At 37.4% G+C, this 18,844-nt stretch overlaps 1 protein-coding gene across 2 annotated transcripts in view; it reads right to left on the bottom strand.

Moving 5' to 3' along the window:
* Positions 1–6: 6 nt before the first annotated feature.
* Septin10 (septin 10) overlaps positions 7–18,844 on the bottom strand; it is a 118,370-nt gene continuing 99,532 nt past the window's right edge. For both annotated transcript variants that reach the window (XM_029570650.1, XM_008847567.3), the window contains 3 exons: positions 11,817–11,949; positions 2,621–2,805; positions 7–904 (listed from right to left, as the gene is read on the bottom strand). In XM_029570650.1, coding sequence (XP_029426510.1) covers positions 889–904; positions 2,621–2,805; positions 11,817–11,949 — 334 coding nt within the window. In that variant the 3' untranslated portion in view covers positions 7–888. The remainder of the gene's footprint in view (positions 905–2,620; positions 2,806–11,816; positions 11,950–18,844) is intronic.

The following is an 18,844-nucleotide window of genomic DNA, read 5'->3' as shown; positions in this document are numbered from 1 at the left end:
AATTCAAGTACAAAAGGATGAAAATTTATAAATCCATGCCCATTACAAAAAAGAAAACATTAAAATGATCTAGGACTACTAAGGCACTGAATGCAAATATTCCCCTGAAATATGAATTACCAAGTTTTTTATATATTTAAGATTCCAATGTTCACGCTTATATTTCTAAGAAATATTTTAATAGAAACTTCTCAACTTTATTATTTTTCCCCTGAAAGGTAGCATTTTCAAAACTATGTAAGGTATCTTAATGAAAATATAACCCAGTTTCAAATGTGTGTTTTAATGTTTAAACATTTTTTTAATCACAGTGATATACCGACCATATTAAAGCATACTAAAGCATAAAAGGTAATAATAATCTTATAAATTTGACACAAAATACCTTAGAATGTTGCCAACTGGGTAACTGTATTAAAATTAAAAAGTTTTCCATGGTTGATGTTAGATTTAACTCTGTAATACATTCCAAAGTATATGCCTCCAGATTTTCTGTTTAGGATATAGCAAAAAAGGTTCATCCATAAGTAAAAATGTAATCATACACATTCATAATCTGAAAGAGTTCCGTAGTTAACAGCATTGAGCCTTTGCTCTTTAGAGTAATGCATGGGAAAATGACTATGGTTCAGCAGTGGGAAAGCAGACTAAGGTTCAATGCAAAATAGCAGCTTAAAGATTTCTAACAACAGTAAATGTGCAAGAAATATATACTCTGGCTTATGTGGCAATTTCAGATCTGAAAATACTTTTCTATAAATGTGAATAATTGTGGTCATTTGCCAAATAATAGTGATGAAGCAAAAGCAGCAAAAAATATCAAGGCATACTGATAACTTTTTAGTAACTTTTGCTTGTGACGGCTGTCTGTGCTCTCGAACTCTTGTGTCACATAAAGTTGGAGCTGGAAAGAGAAAAATCCTTTTGAATGGTACAGTAAAAAACAATATAGAAAGTAAAAATTATCAATTTCATAAAGCTTTCACAAAGTTTAGCAAATATACATTTAACATGTTATAGGATATTTAGCTATACTGCTTTGAAATAGAGAAACAAGTATCAAGTCATATTTTCTTGAGGATATTCTTAGCTCTTAAAAATCTATGTGCTTATGCAGGGAATGGGATGAAGCTCAGTTTGTACAGTGCCTAGCATGCATGAAGCCCTGGGTTAGATCCCTAGAACGTGCATAATCTCGTAAGTCATGTGTGGTAGCACACATCTGTAATTCCAGAACTCAGGAGGTAGAGGAAAGAGGATCAGAAGTTCAGCAGCATTCTTAGCTACACAAGGAGGTTTAGGTAAGCCTAGGATGTTTGAGACACTGTCTCAAAAAAAATTATGATCTTGAGATATAGTGCAGTTCTAGAGTACCCTAGCATGAGTGAGGCCATAGGTTTAATCCCCAGTACCAAGAGTGAAAGAAAAAAGAATGCATGGGTTAGGCTGATTTTGCAAACAATAGCATGACCCTCAAGGAGTGACAACTTCTATACGGTAAATGCAAATTGTTTTTAATATATGGGAAAAATTGGGAACTAATTTAGTGGTACTGGGTTATGATGAAAAAGTAATAAAGGTAAAAAGATCTTTTTAAATTCAAAGCATAGTGAAACCAGTAATAAATTGTATTTATAGTTTATCTTTTGAACTCTAATACTTGAATCAAACACAGTTCTTACACATTCATTCTTTCAACAAAAAGTTGAATATGAAATATAATAATACAGGTGAGCATACTAGGCCTTGCACAGTAGGGCATAGTAGGCCCTTCTGTGTCAGGGGACACAGAACTACAACAGAGGACTCCCAAAAGAACAAGTCATGATGGATTTCACTATAGGAAAAATCAGTGAAATGGAAAAAGTACTTTTTTAAGCAGGAGAAATAAAATGAGGGACACAAAGTACACACTGAAATTACCAAAAAGAAAAACAAATATATTTTCTAGAACTTTGGTAAGTTTAACACATACCCCAAACCTATGCTCTTGAGATTATCATCCAATTGCTACTCATGCCGCCCCCTTGTACTGTGGCCCTCTCTACCTTCCTCTGAATCTTTACATCCATCAGTGATTTCACCAGCTCTGACTTGAAATCACAGGAGTTCCAGTCGATAGCCTGATTCCCTTATTAAAATAAAAATTCTCACACATCAATGATCAGTAGAATTAATTTCTTAAAAGTGAGCCTAAAAAGTAGGTTTTATTAATAAAGTACTTTATGTGTGTGATTCTCCCTCAAAATGTAGTTTCCAGAGAGATAAAATACAAAGTAACTCATAGTATTAGCTGTGTACTAGAGACATGGCTGGGCTGTGAAATAAGAGTAGCCATCTTTTCCCCCTAGCTATCTGACCTCTTCATACTGTGAAGAATTTTTATTCTGTTTATTCCTTAATAATAAGTAAGCACCGAGGACCTAGTATATGCCAGGTGCTATTCTAATTGCTGAGACAACAGTGATGAACAAAGAATGTCTGCTCTGAAGCTGCTGCAATGTTGGTCACAGGAATGAGACAGGGAGGAAGGAAACAGGGAGGAAGAGCATGTAGTCCAGGAGACAAAAGGTGGAGGGGTGAGGGGGGTGCGTAAGAGACAGGGTAGCAGGAGTCTTACTTCTTCCGGTCCTTGTCCTTCCTAATGCTACCTGATGCCAAAAATGACTGGTTCTGGACTAGCTCAGAGGCAGCTTTCTTCTTAGAGAAAGCAAGTGCTTCTTCTTCCAACGCTCTTCTCTTTTCTTCAAGTTTCATTCTCTCTTCTTGGTGAATTCTTTTAAGGTGCTCAAATTTGGCCTGTAGCTGTGAAATGAGTACAATTCCCATAATTGACACTGTGTGGCAGCACATACACAGGAGTGATTCTAGCTCAGCAACACAAGAACCCCCATCCCAAGCCATCTATTATCTTCCATGGTTCCAGCAAAGCTTAGTGTCTTTCTTTTTTTTTTTTTACTTTTATTTGTTCTTTAAGTATCAAAACTTCACAAAATTGCTACAACCCCCCTTGCCTACCTTTTCAGATGAGAAATCAGGTCTGCCTCTATCTCATCACCACCCCCCTTGTGATGCATCTTTAAAAATTGAGAAAATGTAGCTAAGTGTGTTAGCACACACGTTTAATTCCAGCACTCAGGAGGCAGAGGTAGGTGGAGCTCTGAGAAATTGAGGTGAGCCTGGTCTACAAAGTGAGTTCCAGGCCAGCAGGGGCTACAGGAAGAAACTTTCTCAAAAATAAAGAAACAGAAAAAAAAAAAAAAAAGAAAAAGAAAAAGAAAAAGAAAGGAAAAGAGAAAAGAATTGGGATAATCTCACATAGACACTTTCAAAAGAGGGGACACAGAGAAACCTCACTTTGGAATAGCAGTTTAAATTCTGACAGCATTTGTCCTGCAGATGAAAAGGCAAATAAATTCCCTATGTCCAGGTTTTATTCTCCTAAGGGACAACTCCAACTTCTATAAAAGCTATAAATCTGATCCTAATTCAAAGGGTTTATACCTGTGGACAAGTCTGTTTCAACATTTAGATATTTGACGTTGATTCAAAATTCTGCAGAGAATAAAAAAGTAAATCCAACCTGGTCTTACATGGAGACTACTAAGAGAAACTTAAATTTGAAAATGTCAGAGGGTGGTCCTTCAAAACCAAGCATTCCCTCTCTGGTAGCTTTTCCTTATTTCCAGATGAAAAGAATGATCACTCTGAGGGAAGAAAGAACTGTTTTCTTTTCTGTCTCTGTCCTTACTCCTTACTCCTAACATATAGTGCATCAGACAATGGTAGGTCATCTCGGTAAATTTATGTTATAAAGAGGGACAACTGTGCTGGGCCCAGTCTGCCAGTACCAGACACAACAGCCAGTCCATCTATACCACTGGATTATTTCTTCTTTCCTTGGTTCTCCAGGAAAAAGTAACTGTTTGCTATCTAGATACTCCCAATTCTTCAGGGAAACAAATGACCTTTGTATTTCAAACTATAATTACAAGGCTAACATATAAAGATTTTTTGCTCTATGTATTTTCTTTCTTGCCTTCTTTTGTCCATGCAAGATAGTTCACAATCTAAGATCAATGGAAGCTCTGCTATCTTGGCTCGCTAGCTCTTGCTGGAATGTGACATTTTGTAACTCTCAGACTCATGTAGATCCAAGGAAAAAAATGTGTGCTAAAGAGTTTATTAAAAAAAAAAAAGCAGCAATAAAAACTGCCTGAGACTTACAACAAAAACTTTACAGTTTTTGTGGACATGTAACCTTAGATTACCTATCTGTGAATACACTTTAGAAAATGTTTTCATTCTGTTCTATCACATTACATTAAGAAAGGAAGTGACGTGCAAAAGAACCAATAAACATAAGAGAGAAAAATATAAAAGGATTGAGTGCCAAAGGCTTATGAAAGATGAAACTTAAAGATTGTATATGTATGACGATTAAAGGTAATGAAAATTCCAAAGGTCAAAATCTTAACACTGATATAAAACCTCTATTTTTGAAGAGGAAAAGAAACATACCCATGTATTTAATGTTTTTTTTGTATGTGTGTGTGTGTGTGTGTGTGTGTGTGTGTGTGTGTGAGAGAGAGAGAGAGAGAGAGAGAGTTTTTGTCATCTGATGACTGATTTCATACTTTTTATACTAAAGGACATAGTACTTACCTCATAGTGGTTTTATGAATGCTTATTAAAACGAAGAATACCAAGGACCTCAAAGCTATCTTGAGAAATGAATACCACTGTTATCTAGGAATTTAACAATCAATGTTGTAGCAGTGAAGATATGGTATGGAGTACCCTATAGAAATTGTAAGGAACTATGGGTTAGGATCTAGAACTTCAGGGAGTTAGCTCCTCTGGGTCTGCCAGCATAAATAAATGCGAGTTCTCCAACTCACCAAGTGAATGCTTGGTCTCTCTCTAGATTGTCTGATTGCCACAACACTTCAGTTGGGGTTGTCTTAAGATACCTATCTACTCTTGGTGACATTTATAAAAGCTGACTTAAAGAAAAAACTGTTTCATCAAAATAATTCTATTCTGATGTTTATTAAAAATCTGTTTGTCAAAATTTGTCTAAATGTTACACAAAAATTAAAACTAAAATCAGTCTTCCACTATACAAGAGTAATGAAACATACATTTCAAAATCTAAAGTTTGGAGGCTGAAGCAACAAGGATGAGAAGGCTAAAAGTACAGCCAGTATTCTGGCACTTGCCCTCCAAGGTCAGCCAGGACTCTGGGGACAAAGGAACGCCCCTAAGAGAGCTTTACTACTCTGATAAGTCACCCATCTTCTTGATCAAAGAGGCCAGGGAAAACCCAGAGACTGGACTCTGTCAACTTAACATAAACCCACACATACCTGGAAAGAGGGAATCTCAATGGAAGAATTTCCTCCATCAGAATGGCCTGTGGGCATGTCTGTGGGGCATTTTCTTAATTGCTAATTGATGTAGGAGGGCTCAGCTTATAGTGTGTACTGCCATCCCTCAGAAGGCATCCCCTGCTCTGTCTAAAAAAGGCAGCAGAGCAAGCCAGGAAAATCAAGTCAGTAGGCAGTGTTCCTCCTTGGTCTGTTTCAATTCCTGTCCCAAGGTTCTTTCCTTGAGTTCCTGCCTTGGCTTCCCTCAATGATGGACTATAAACTGTAAAATGAAATACACTCTCCTCCCACAGTTGCTTTTGGTTGTGGTGGTTATCATGGCAACACAAAGCAAACTAGGACAAACTCTGTTATATCCTGAAAAGAGGAGAATCATTGGATAGGGAAATAGTCCCTTCCAAGGGAAGCTACATGGTCAGCATGACTCCGATCCATTCCTGAAGATGCACAATAAAGAAAAATTTGAATTGAGTAATGGGGCTCCTCTTGTGTAAGTAACCTCTAAAGAGTCTCAACCAATGTTAGCAGTAAAAACAATGAATTTTTGGCCACATATACGGTCATAAACACCCAACAGAAAAGTATAGACAAAAACAAGAAAATAATTCCGCTAGCCCTAATCAGAATTCTCAACTTGAGCCCCCTAGTTCAGTCAGGGAATCTAGTGTTCCTAAAGAATGTCACTCAGATAACAACTTTCAGTCAATTTAAAAGGGACAGTACTCAAATAACTGTCAAACTCAAGGAATAACTAATTGAGTTCATTTTCCCAGGATTAAACTCCATTTACCAGAAAATGTTCAAAATATGAAACAAAAGAGCCCTCCTCCCCTGTGCCTCTTGAGGAATAAACAATTTAAGGGCATACTTTCTCTTCAAAAGGGACCATAAGAGTCAATTTTTAAATAAGTAAACCTATGGACCCATAACCAATAGCTCTTGCCATTAAAATTACCATGGGAGGTATCTTAATATCATGTATGGCCACCCTTACATGGCTCTACTAGGCAAATCTTTTCTTCAACAGCATTAAAATCTTCCCAAGATGTCCTCCTACCAGTACTTAAATAGGCGTGGTAATACTTGGCCTCTCTTATTTGTCAAATGATGTTTCTTATGTTGCTCTAATTTTTCAGTCTATTTCAATGGTTTACTCACAATGTTTCTTCCAGAATTCAACAGATTAAGCTTCAAATGATTTCACAATAAAAATATTGGCCCATCTCTTTCAGACCAGATGCCTGGACATCATCCATTGTCTCAAATGAGACAAAGCTATGGGACTTTACAGTGAACAAAATTAGCTGTTGTAAATTAGCTCCCATAGCTTATTTTTTGCCATTTTAATTTTACCTGTGATTTGGGTCCTTTTTCACTTAACCTCCTGATATGATTAGTATCTTCCAGACTTCAGGCCCTAAAACTTGAAATGATGCTGACTCAGGGATGTCAATCCTTGACCACCATGCATGCAGCCTCAAATGCTGTGAGTTCATATGTGCAACTGCCCTGTTATATCTGGAATACATTCTGCTGCCATTATCCACTACCTCTGGCTCCTACAACCTTTCAATCCCCTCTTCCAAGATGATCTTTTAGCCTTGGCAGGAATTGTTATAATAAAGATATCCCATTTAGGGCTCAGGACTCCATAGTCTCTTATTCTTTGTGTTGACCAATTGTAGGTCTCTGTGTTAAATGACATCTACTGCAAAAAGAAGCTTCATTGATGACATCTGAAAAACATACTACATGTATAAGGAAAAGTCTTTAGAAGCTGGTTTAATACTATGTACAATTAGCAGAATAGTAGTACTAGGTTCTCCCCTAGGGTCTATGGTCTACCCAAACATGGTTTTTGGACCCCACTTTTGGTGTCAGGCACAAGACACTTGTGGAGTGGGCCTTAAATTCAATAAAAAAAAAGTAGTTGGTTACTCCCATAACGTTCATGCCACTGGTACATCAAAAGGCCTACCTTAATAAAAATGTATTATTTTCAGTTATTTTTTTTTTTCTCTTTTTGACACAGGGTCTCCCTGTAGTACCAGCTGGCCTGGAGCTCACTACATAGATGAGGCTAGCCTCAATCTCACAGAGATCCACCTGCCTGTGCCTCCAGAGTGCTGGGATTAAAGGCATGTGCTATCACACCTGGCCAGAAAGGTATTGTTAACAGACCACTAACTTTAACCAATCCAAAAACTAAGAACCTTATCAGTTCTGCTTCATTTATAATAATCATATTCCCATTAAAGAAAATGCAACCTTTACTGGGTAAATAATGGTTGTAGATGGGTAGTTTATGCATAATGTCAAAAATAAGGTATCTTTCTCTTTGTTCTTGTGCCTTAAAAGTACAATGAGACTTAGTGGCTTCATTATATGAAATATAATCTGCATAGGTCATAACTGAATTTCCCTTGATAAAACATTGTGCTTTTATTTCTGATTTATATTTTGCTTAAGACTTAATCCAGAATAATTTTATAAAACATAAACTCGGAATCTATAGTAATATTTAATTAAACTTTATCTTTATAATATCTTTACAACTGACATCATTATATTTTAAATAGTTTTCATTCTCCCATTTGTATAATGTCCTCAAATGATGTATATATGATACAATTTTAGTGTTCTGATTAAGTGATTTACACTATGAACAATATGTCAATAATAGCCCTTCTAACTTGAATAATTCATTCCCAATGTCTTAAATTTATAGGTTCATTATTACCAGTCACCAAGTTTAAAGAATTAGTTCTACCTCATGGTCTCTAATTGTCACCATTGTCTATACTGAGAGAATAAAGCCATAAAATCAACACAAATACACTTAACAGAATCATCCTACCAGAATAGAACCTAACATGTAGTACATAGCAAAATTAACTTTATAGTTTATTCATTTCCAAGTTGCAAATCAGTAATATTATGAAAAATCTGTGAGAATATGTTAGAACTGAACTTCATACAGAGTGACCACATAGGTGCATAACACTATACTATAGGTAACTTAAAGCAACATTTAGCAATTTGTTTTGCTTTTTTTGTTGGTGTTAACTGATTTAGGCTCTTAATAATTTAGTTTCCGTACTACCTAGATATTGATCTTCAGAAAAAGGCTTTACATCAGTCAGGTCTCAACATTTTCAGGTAGGGTGAGGTAATGTGTCATCACATGAAGACATGAAGAGTATTTTGTAATATTAAAAATCATGTAATCCATTGTTTTGGAAAACAGTTAAGTACATGTTTATTTGTGGTGCACGCCTTTAATCCCAGCACTCGAGAGGCAGAGGCAGGTGGATCTCTGTGAGTTCAAGGCCAGCCTGGTCTACATAGTGAGTTCCAGGATAGCTGGGGCTACAGGGAGACCCTGTCTCAAAAAGACAAAAATAAATAAATAAATAAATAAAGAAAGAAAGAAAGAAAGAAAGAAAGAAAGAAAGAAAGAAAGAACCTCATCAGATCGTAACTGAAACCTACAGTAGAGTTTCCTGAGCTACACACACCTTCATGCGGTCCCCAGAAATGGATTTGATAAGTGTCTTAATTTGGAACTTTCTTATGTTCTATAACTAAAAAAAGTTTATGTAACTGCTTTTATGATGGAACATATCATTCAAAGCAGCCTGAATTCATGTCCCCAGGCCATGGCTACTCATTTTTGCTAAAGAATAAACTGTCTCTTATTCCCTTTGAAGCAAGAGCTTTTGCATAGACAAATATAAGCATGGCACCTAGGATATAGGTAAATAAAGGTAACTCTGCATGTGTTTGTGTGTGTGTGTGTGTGTGTGTGCGCGTGTGTGTGTATGTGTGTGTAGATTAGGCTGTGTCCTCCTCTAAAATTACTCCATATTGTAATTTTAAAAGCAGGGACTTTAAGGCTGTGAAAGGGGTATTTGATTCCATTTTCAGTACAAATACAGAAGCAGAATAATTTCATATCTTGTTTGGGCACACATACACAACCACTTGTCCAGCACAAAGCACGAGACAAGAAAGTAGGGCAGAGAGTGAAGTTTGGAAGGCCTTTAGCCAAAGCTTTGCAAAATTAGCATATGAAAAAATAAGCTGGCAAAGAGGATGGCTTGAAACCCTGACCTCCCCTACACCTCAGGAGAACTAAAAGAGTTGGTGCCACTAGCACAGGTTTAGAGGCACTTCAGAGTTAGTATAACCTATGATTCGTTATAATCAACATACAATCCTAGGTGGAGACTGAATACGCTAATAAATGGCACATGAAATATATAGAGAATTACATGGAACATAAAAAACCCACCCTATGTAAATGAACCAAAAACCTACGCTAAGGTATCATAGTAATCCTGACTTTTTTTTTTTTTAATTCACGCTGGCCTCTAAATTGCTGTGCAGCCAAGGAAGGTCTTTAATTCGGATCCTCTTGTCTCCATCTCTTGAGTGCTGGGATTACAAGACATGTGCCACCATGCCTAGTTGATGAGGCTTCTTGTATGTCAGCAAGCACTCCACTAACTGTGCTACATCCTTAGTCCCAAAGCCTGACTCTTTGTACAAAGGGTTCGAACTCCTAAACTTTCTTCCTATTCCTGTTTCTTCCTGTTCCATCTCCACTTCCCCACCCTTGTGTACCAAACACTGAGATGATGAGGGCTCTATTGCTTTGTCATCTGACCACCCGGAACTGAAAGTCTCTACAATCCCAGTCAACAGAGCTCAATCCTTGATGCACCACAAATGATTTTCCATCCATCCATCCATCCATCCATCCACCCATCCACCCACCCACCATCCATCCATCCACCTACTCACCTTGAAGGTCCTATGACACCTAGGCTCTGCCTGCCTCAGGCAGCTTACAACTGTCTTATCTAATCACCTGCAGTGACTCTGCATCTATATCACTTCTCTGCCTCTGCCTCCAGAAAGGCCTCTTTGAACGTATAGCCTCTTAAATGCTTCTGAAGCTTTTCTCTAACCTGCACATACACATTATTGTATGAAATGTAATGTGTGATCTGAGAGTTAATATCAGTGATTAAGATCGGAATAAAGGAACTTGTGGAGGCTGGAGAAATGGCTCAGCATTTAAGAACACTAGCTGTTCTTGCAGAGAACCTGGATTCAACTCCTGGCTAACAACAGTCCATAACTCAAGTTCCTGAGGGGAATCTGATGCCTTCTGACCTCCGTGGCTATTGTACAACATGGGTGTGCTTATACACACACAGGCAATACACTCATACACATAAAATAAAAATAATAAATAAGAGCTTGTTATCATCAATAGCCAGCTATCAAAGGAAATTGGGATCACTTGCAAATTGCAGTCAATGAAACATCAATTGACTTCACTTATGGTTTCATTGTTATTCAATAAATGCTAACATTGTGGAAAGACATGAATGTGTCTATGTTTCTGATATAGATTAATAATAGGGTGGAGAGAGCTTAATCAATAAGGTGTTTGCTGTGCAAGCATGAGACCTTGAGTTCAACCCCCAGAACCCATGTAAAAAAGCTGGATGTCATAGCCTATGCTAGCAATCCCAGCACTGGGGAGGCTGAGACAGGCTTGCTGGCTAGGAAGCCTAGCCTGTTGGGTGAGCACTAAACCAGTGAGAGACCCTATCTTAAACAAACAAACAAACAAAAATGGGTGTGGTGGTACACATCCTTTATCCCAACACTAATGAGTTTGAGTCTAGGCCAGCCTGGTCTGCATAGTGAGTTCCAGGCCAGCAGTGCTACATAGTGAAACCCTGCCTCACAAAACAAAACAAAACAAAACAAAACAAAACAAAACAAAACTCAAAACATGGTGGGCAGCACCTGAGGAATGATACCGAAGGTTAACCTCTGGCCTACATACACGAATGTACAAACATGTACAATCACTTGCAAGCACATGCATATACATATACATAAAAAACAAACTAAAACTAAAATCACTGCTTGAAGAATGAGAAGCAAACAAAATTATGGGAAATTTATTAATATTTTCCTGTGCCAAGGTGATACACAAAGTCATCTAGTTCACTCATGAAGTTTGAGTCTGCATGTAAAGAAAGACATTTCACAGCTTTCACACAGTTGCCTGTTTTATGCTGAACAACAACCCCCGTTACTGTCTGAAAAGGCTTAAGCCATAGCTAAAATATGTTTGGTTAAAGTATTGGAATACTTCTTAGTAAGTTAGTATACTACAAATCTTGGTTAAACTATTTCTAATGCAAGAATATTTGCTCAAAAGGTTAAAATTTTAATTGGATCTCGGGCTATGATTTCTTCAAAGTTTGTATTCAAAGATTGTATGCTATGCTTTTCAAAGGCCACTGAGCCCTCAAGCGTCTTAATTACACTCTTAAGATAGACCTCCAATTCAACAGAACATCTAAAACAGGACAAATCCCATCAAACCATTATATTCACCTCTCTTTCGGCTTCTTTCAGTATGGCTTCTTTCTCCTTTACTCGCTGCACAAACATCTGCTTCATCTCTTCCTCTTTCCTCTGACGTTCACCATAGAATTCATGTCTCTTGGCTTCATAAGTCTCTTGAAGACTAAAAAGTTATGTGTTATTCTTAATGTTGAAAAGATGATGAAACAAATTTGAAGAACTTTATACACCTCATATTAGGCTTTGTATATGTAACATCACATACTACCACCATCACCCGAGGAACCCCAAATAATGCCATCTCCTATAGCATCAGATGAAAGATGCTACATCTAATGGAGTATACTACAATTGATAAAAAGTCCTTCACAGAGAAGCACTTTCATTTCATTCCAAACAAGATCCTTACCTTTGCTAATTGGACATCATTGTTATACAAACTGAAGTACTGATAAGTCATATGACTTATCACTTTTGCTTATCTCTGAGCACTAAGTAGGTCTGTCAGTGACATTGACATTACTAAAACCTAGTCTTCTATTTCTACAGATAGCTTATTATAAAACCCAATGTGATCCTTGCCATTTCTGCCTTCACCATTGCAATTATTTTCCTAAATCATCTCTGGGCTTCTAGTTCCTCTTTCTGTGTTCTAGTCACTCTTTAGAATTTCCGCCCAAACCACAAAGTTCCTTATCTTTTCTCCCTGAATTACAGTTATGCTATCTGAAGAAAAAGATCATACCTCTGTTAAATAGCATGCAAGAAACTTCAATCTGTCCTACTTCTACTTTTCTAGATTAATTTCTCACCAAATGTATCCAATTCCCTTAGGTTCTAACCACATCAACTTATTCACTGTTCTTAAAACACATCTTACATTTCGAACTTTCCTTCACTCCATCTTTTGTTTGGGATGCCACTGCCCACTCCCCATCCCCTTTCTGCCCTGCTATTCTAACTGTGGAGGCTAAGTGCAGATGCAGCTCCCTCTATAAAGGCTTCACCTTCTCCTAGTTGTACTGATTCTTCCAAAGTACTTCCAGGGCATTTATATCGAGCTTCCCTCTTAATAGATCATAAACACTTAAAATAGGACAGAATCATTAGTCATCTTAGTCACCTGACTACACAGCAAAGCTAACTGGACACTTTGGTTTCTTCGTAACTGATTTTTTCAGTGACAGAGATTTCTGGTGAGTTAGAGGCAGTTTAACCAAGCAGAGATTGTCCTGGAATTCTACAAATAGCTGTCCTTTCTTATCTGCAACATTCCAAAAGAACATTAACACAACTTCCTATATATCACAAAGGCCAAGCTCTCTATTTTAGCTCACTATGTGAATACCCCAAGGTTTAACAGGGGATACAAATTCACTTTTCTACTATGTTAGTCAGAAATTTCTATCACAGTTAAAAATATTTAAAAAATACATATATTTTAAAATCCATTATATTTTGAATTAAGAAGTTTTACTAATCCTAAGTATTATAACTGGTAAAGTTAATTTTTTAAATATAGAATTCTATAAGTTGAAGGAAATGGCTGAGATAGCAGGTCCTCTGGGAAAATCAGACCCTAAACATCTGTAAGAACGTTTTCATTGAGAACAAAGCTCACAAATGTGCAAAATACCCTAAGTACCACATAACTGCCTCAAATATCGAGGCAGTTTACTTGGCATTAGCTTTTTGTTTGTTGTTTTGTCTCACTTTAAAGAAGCTCCTAAATGCATCAGCTATTTTGACAAAGTTCAGAAACTTCACTATATTTTAGGGGTAGAAAAGACTTAAGTCTTTCTATTTGACTGAAATAATATCTTGATTTCATACCAAATATGAATTTGAAAAAATACTGTATTACTTTATCTTACAAGTGCATAGGAGGAAAATAAATAGAACTTGGTGAAGAGAAGAGAAAAACACTGATTTCATATGAAATGTGAGTTTACAAAATACTTCATTACATCAAACACCTAGAAAAAAATAAATAAAACTGGGTGAAGAGAAAAGCCTAAGCTTTGCTGAGTATCTCTGGCCAGCAACAGATACTCTGAATACCCTGGGTTCTTAATTTAATTTCCACAGCACACTTGAAGAGCAAGCACTGATATTCCGCTTTCTAGGTAAGAAAGCCAAAGCTTAGCAAAGTAAAATAGCCTCCTGTAAACAAAACAGCTGAAAAGTTAGCAGCTGGGATGTAAACTAGAATAGACTGAATTTAAAGCCCCCACACATTCCCAAACACTCTAAATCAAACTGAGTCAACTGAGAGTTCAGGCAGAAGGAAAGAGATGTGCTGCTCTTGCAGGTTTCCAAACTGACTTTGCATATTGTATGTTTATGAAGCCAATTCTAATTGTAAATATCTGATATATTGTCCAAAATGCCAATATTTACTATAATTGTACATCTCACTAACTTGAAGCAAAAAGAAAAGAGAAAAATTCTCAAATGCTCATGTCATTAAACAAATCCATCAGCCTTTTCACAAGGAACCTGTTCCTGTTACCTATATAGTTCAAATAAACCTGGTAAACTTTTTCTTAGTCCACTCTGAACTAAACACAGAGCTATTTATTTCTTGAGATTTCCAAAGATACAAAATTTTAATATAATTATACCAGACCCTTAAGCAACTCTATAATACTATATAAATCTTCCTTTCAAAATTATAGGTCCTAGCCAGCGTGTGCCACACCTATAATCTGAGGATTAGGCATTTGAGGACAGCCTGGACTATATAGCAAGTTCAAGGTCAGTCTGTGCTACATGGCAAGACCCTATCTCAACAAACTAAGGACTGAGGTTCAGCATTTGCCTGAGTTTGACCCACCATAAAAACAAGAACCAAAAGCTACAAGTTCTAACACACTTCAATGGAAGTCATTTTGTATGAAGAGATAAAGGTAATTAACTATGAAAACAGACTAAATATGATGATCTGAAATTATTAAAGATGGGGACTTAAAATGTTTTATGAAAGCATATTTCATGTAATACAAAAAACATTAAGGCCAGGCATGGTGGCACATGCCTTTAATCCCAGCACTCAGGAGGCAGAAGCAGGCAGATCTCTGTGAGTTTGAGGCTAGAATGGTCTACATAGTGAGTTGCAGGCCAGTCATAGTGACATGTTGTCTCAAAACTTTAAAAAAAATTAGAATCAGTTTATTAAAAATGTAAGAGTATAATGATCTCTACGTGTACCTCATGATTAGAATATGATTACTATGGATAAATTATGATATCAACTATGACTTAGTATAACCATTCAAAGCAAAATGCAAATGGAAAAAACAAACAGAAGATCTGGCAAGGAAGAAGGTTGAAAGCAGTGTGGTATATATAACACAATGGAGTTCTATTCAGGAGTAAAGAAAGATGAAATAATTAAATTTGCAGGTAGATGGATGGATCTAGAAACTGTTATACTGTGAAGTAATACAGACTCAGAAAAACAAATGACGTATGTTTTCCCTCATATGTGGCTCCTAGCACCAAATCCTTTTAAATTCCAGGTTCTTTTAATAAGATGATACTATACAGCAGTCCATTCTGCATTAAATAAGTACCATCATCATGGCTTCAGCTGAGACTGATCGCTAAACATAATCACAATTGGGCTTGTTGAAAGTTGTGCTTATTCATTAGAGGAGGACCAAGCAGGGTCACTAGACCCTCACCTAAGTATCCAGCCACTCTTCGAAGCCAACTAGTCCAGCCTTGGAAGACAAAAGAAAAATGAGAAGGAACCCATAGAGGGATGCTTTTGGAATCTTGAAAAGAAACTCCAATGGACTCTCATATGAACATTTGAAAATTGCTCTATTCTGACTTTTTTATAGTTCCCTGTCTAGAACTTGTAATGCTAATTACTCTTGCCTTCTCCTTCACATCTCCTAGTCATGATTCAAGAACTTTCCTCTACCCTTAGAGACAAGAGTTATGCAATTTGGGAGTCTTTTAGATAGACCAACTGAAGGGGTACTCCAACTGCCTCACCCTGCGTCCCTGTTCAGCATGGAAGAAGCCCGGGCGGTCAGCGTCCCTATTTCCTATTGGCAATTTGGGTAACCCCTTCAGAGGATGGTGTGATAAGAATAGGAGGCAGGAATTGGCTAGGCAGTTAGGGTAAAGAGACCCCAAAGAAATGTAGCCAGTTTCTTGGCTAAAAGTCAAAATGTCCTTGGGCCTGTTAGCAACATACTCTGTTCCAAAGGCCAAAAATGTCGACAGTATTTGGGAGCTTGTATCTAATACTTAAAAGATTTTAGGGTTACCTTTTCAGAGGGGGGAATGTTGGAGGGGAGGGAGTGGGCATGGATTTGATCAAAACACCTTATACACATGTATGAAATTCTCAATAAAGTTTTTGTAAAATTTAAAAAAAGAAAATAAATGTACTGAGGGAAAAAAAAGAAAGAAAAAGAAAAAGAAAGAGCTATAAAGGCCATCCTAACAGGTTTGTCTGATGTTTCTTTTAATTGGTAGATTGATATAGTACAGATTTTATATGCCAACCAAATTAAGAATTAAAAGTTAAAGAGTCTTCAGAAGATAGAACGTAACTTCATGAAACTATGAAAAATAGACTTTCTATGTATCAGGTTACAGTGAACTTCTTATTCAAACCATATCAATCTCACAAAATGATAAAGCATCAGAATAAGTATTTTGCCTCAGCCTGACCTAAGAAATCCAGAAATCTAGTTCCTAAATGACTACCTTCTCTAAGTGGAGCTGCTTGGGAAGGGCAGAAGGGGGGGGGGTGTCTAGCTAACTCTTCTTGTTCTCTGCCAGTTACATCCAGTGCTGTTCCCTCCTTCAGGACTTTGCAAATGTCTTGCTCTAGTTTTCCTAATTTATTACAGCTCAAAGTTTATTACCGCGCAAATGGAATCTCCCTTAGTTTTCTAATTAAAACTAAGACCCTGGCCCCTATCTTATTCTTTGCCTACCTTTCTAATAGTGCACATATCAGAACTATAATTTTCTGTGCAATTTTAGGGTTTGATTTTGGCCTCCCTTGTCTGCAAGCTTGTAAACTCCATGACAGTTGAAATTAAGCAAAATCACCAGCACTAAACTCAGAGATTTGCAAAGAGAAACACTTGGGGAAGAAGATGTAGCTTAGCGGGTAGTATAGACATTTAGCATACCTGTGAGGTAGGCCCTGGTTGGTTCCTCCCCTCAACTCCCACTCCAAAGTAGATACTTTAAAACTACTTTACCGTTTTACCCAGTATCCTTCAATGTTTCCCCTCAAATTCCCGACTCATGTGACAACCTATCCAGATGCTTCCTGAATATTTAACAAGCAGCTTAAATTTAACATTTCAAAACTTTCCAATTACTACCCCTCTCTTAAACTCTCTCTTCATATCTTGTTCATGTCACTGTCCCCATTTACCCCAATTCATTCAGTTAAAATGACTGGAGTCATCCTTGACACAACTAATCTTTCAGTGAAGCCTTAAAACTCTATATTCTAATTATATTACCACTTTTATCCAAGTCTCTATCTTCCTGTGCCTGGCCTCTAAGCTTGGTCTCCTCCTGTCCATTTATGACTGCCCCCCAACATCCTCTCTTGTTCACACAAGGCAAAATATCTTCTTCCCATCCCTGTCCCAGGCTCTACAAGGGTCAAGTCATGTCTGCCTGACCCATGTGCATACATGCCCAGTGACTAACATGCTAAGCAGATGGTAGACAAACAATAATTACTGGCTGAAGGAGCACTTTAAAATGTAGATTCCTAGGCTCCATCCCTGGAAATTCTGACCCTGCATTTCTTAGTCATCTATTGGTGACTGATGAATCCACCAGGCAACCCAGATCTCTCTTGGAGATACTTCATAGCTGTCCTGCTTGCTCTCACTTGGGATCTCTGCTTCCTCAGGACAGAGAGAGACCTTTGAACTGTCCCTGAGACTTGGAAGAAATGAAAGTCAACCTCATCAAGGAAACACTAGGGAAGTCAACTTGAAATGGCTAATCTTTGGTAGAGGCATAATATAAACAGAAAAAGCTTACCGGAACTGAATTCGGTAAGGAGGGCTTAAACACACACAATTCTTAATGTATTATATTAGAGATGCTAAAATGCTAATGAAACAAAATTGAACTTCATGTATGATTAAGTCTTCTACAGGGTCAAATGCAATCTAAGCAATAATTGGATACTCTCTCTTTCCTTCCTATTGTGGCTCAAGTGCTTTACCCATGCAGAACTACATGCAGAACTACTCTAGAATGTTACACCAAATCAGATTTGATTAGTATATAAAAGGATTGGGATTTTATGTGTATATGTCTTAGTTTTTAAAAGCTTGGGACATAGTATCATATAAATCTACCAAAGGATTTTTTTTCCAACTCCCACATTCAGTTATGTGACCCTTTTGGGTTTGTGACCAACAATTTAAGAAGACTGTATTTATAACAGACAATAGGAATGATGATAATTAAACATTAAATGCTCTAGTCATTGAACAAGGTCTTCAGACGGTCCTAAAATTCTTCTAACTATAAGAAGCATTCTAAACTCAGACTGTCTATAAGGAAAAGATGTCGCAAAATGTTTGGTTAAGCTTCAGTTATTCCAAAAGTTCCTTCAAAAAAAAAGGTAACTAATTAAACATTAAATGCTCTAGTCATTGAACAAGGTCTTCAGACGGTCCTAAAATTCTTCTAACTATAAGAAGCATTCTAAACTCAGACTGTCTATAAGGAAAAGATGTCGCAAAATGTTTGGTTAAGCTTCAGTTATTCCAAAAGTTCCTTCAAAAAAAAAGGTAACTGGGCACTACTATCCTCAGGCCTCTTGGGGAAAGTCTATTGCGCAGCTCTCCACGCAGGGACTCCATAAGCCACATTCACCCTTCCATCCCCCCCACTCGCCGTTCTATACTCCTAGTTTGAGCCCTGCGCCACTCCGAGTCTTGGGGCCCCAGACAGCTGGGGAAACAATACTGCTTCCTGACCCTTCTCACCCAGACCAACTCAGTGCCTTTCTTGGGCCCCAGGAGCACTGCTTCTGGTACTGGCCCCGC

This window comes from Nannospalax galili, unplaced genomic scaffold (assembly GCF_000622305.1).
Source record: "Nannospalax galili isolate Female #2095 unplaced genomic scaffold, S.galili_v1.0 scaffold323, whole genome shotgun sequence".
Taxonomy (NCBI): domain Eukaryota; kingdom Metazoa; phylum Chordata; class Mammalia; order Rodentia; family Spalacidae; genus Nannospalax; species Nannospalax galili.
Note: the sequence above shows the minus strand (reverse complement) of the source record. Positions and strands in the feature narration are given on the sequence as shown.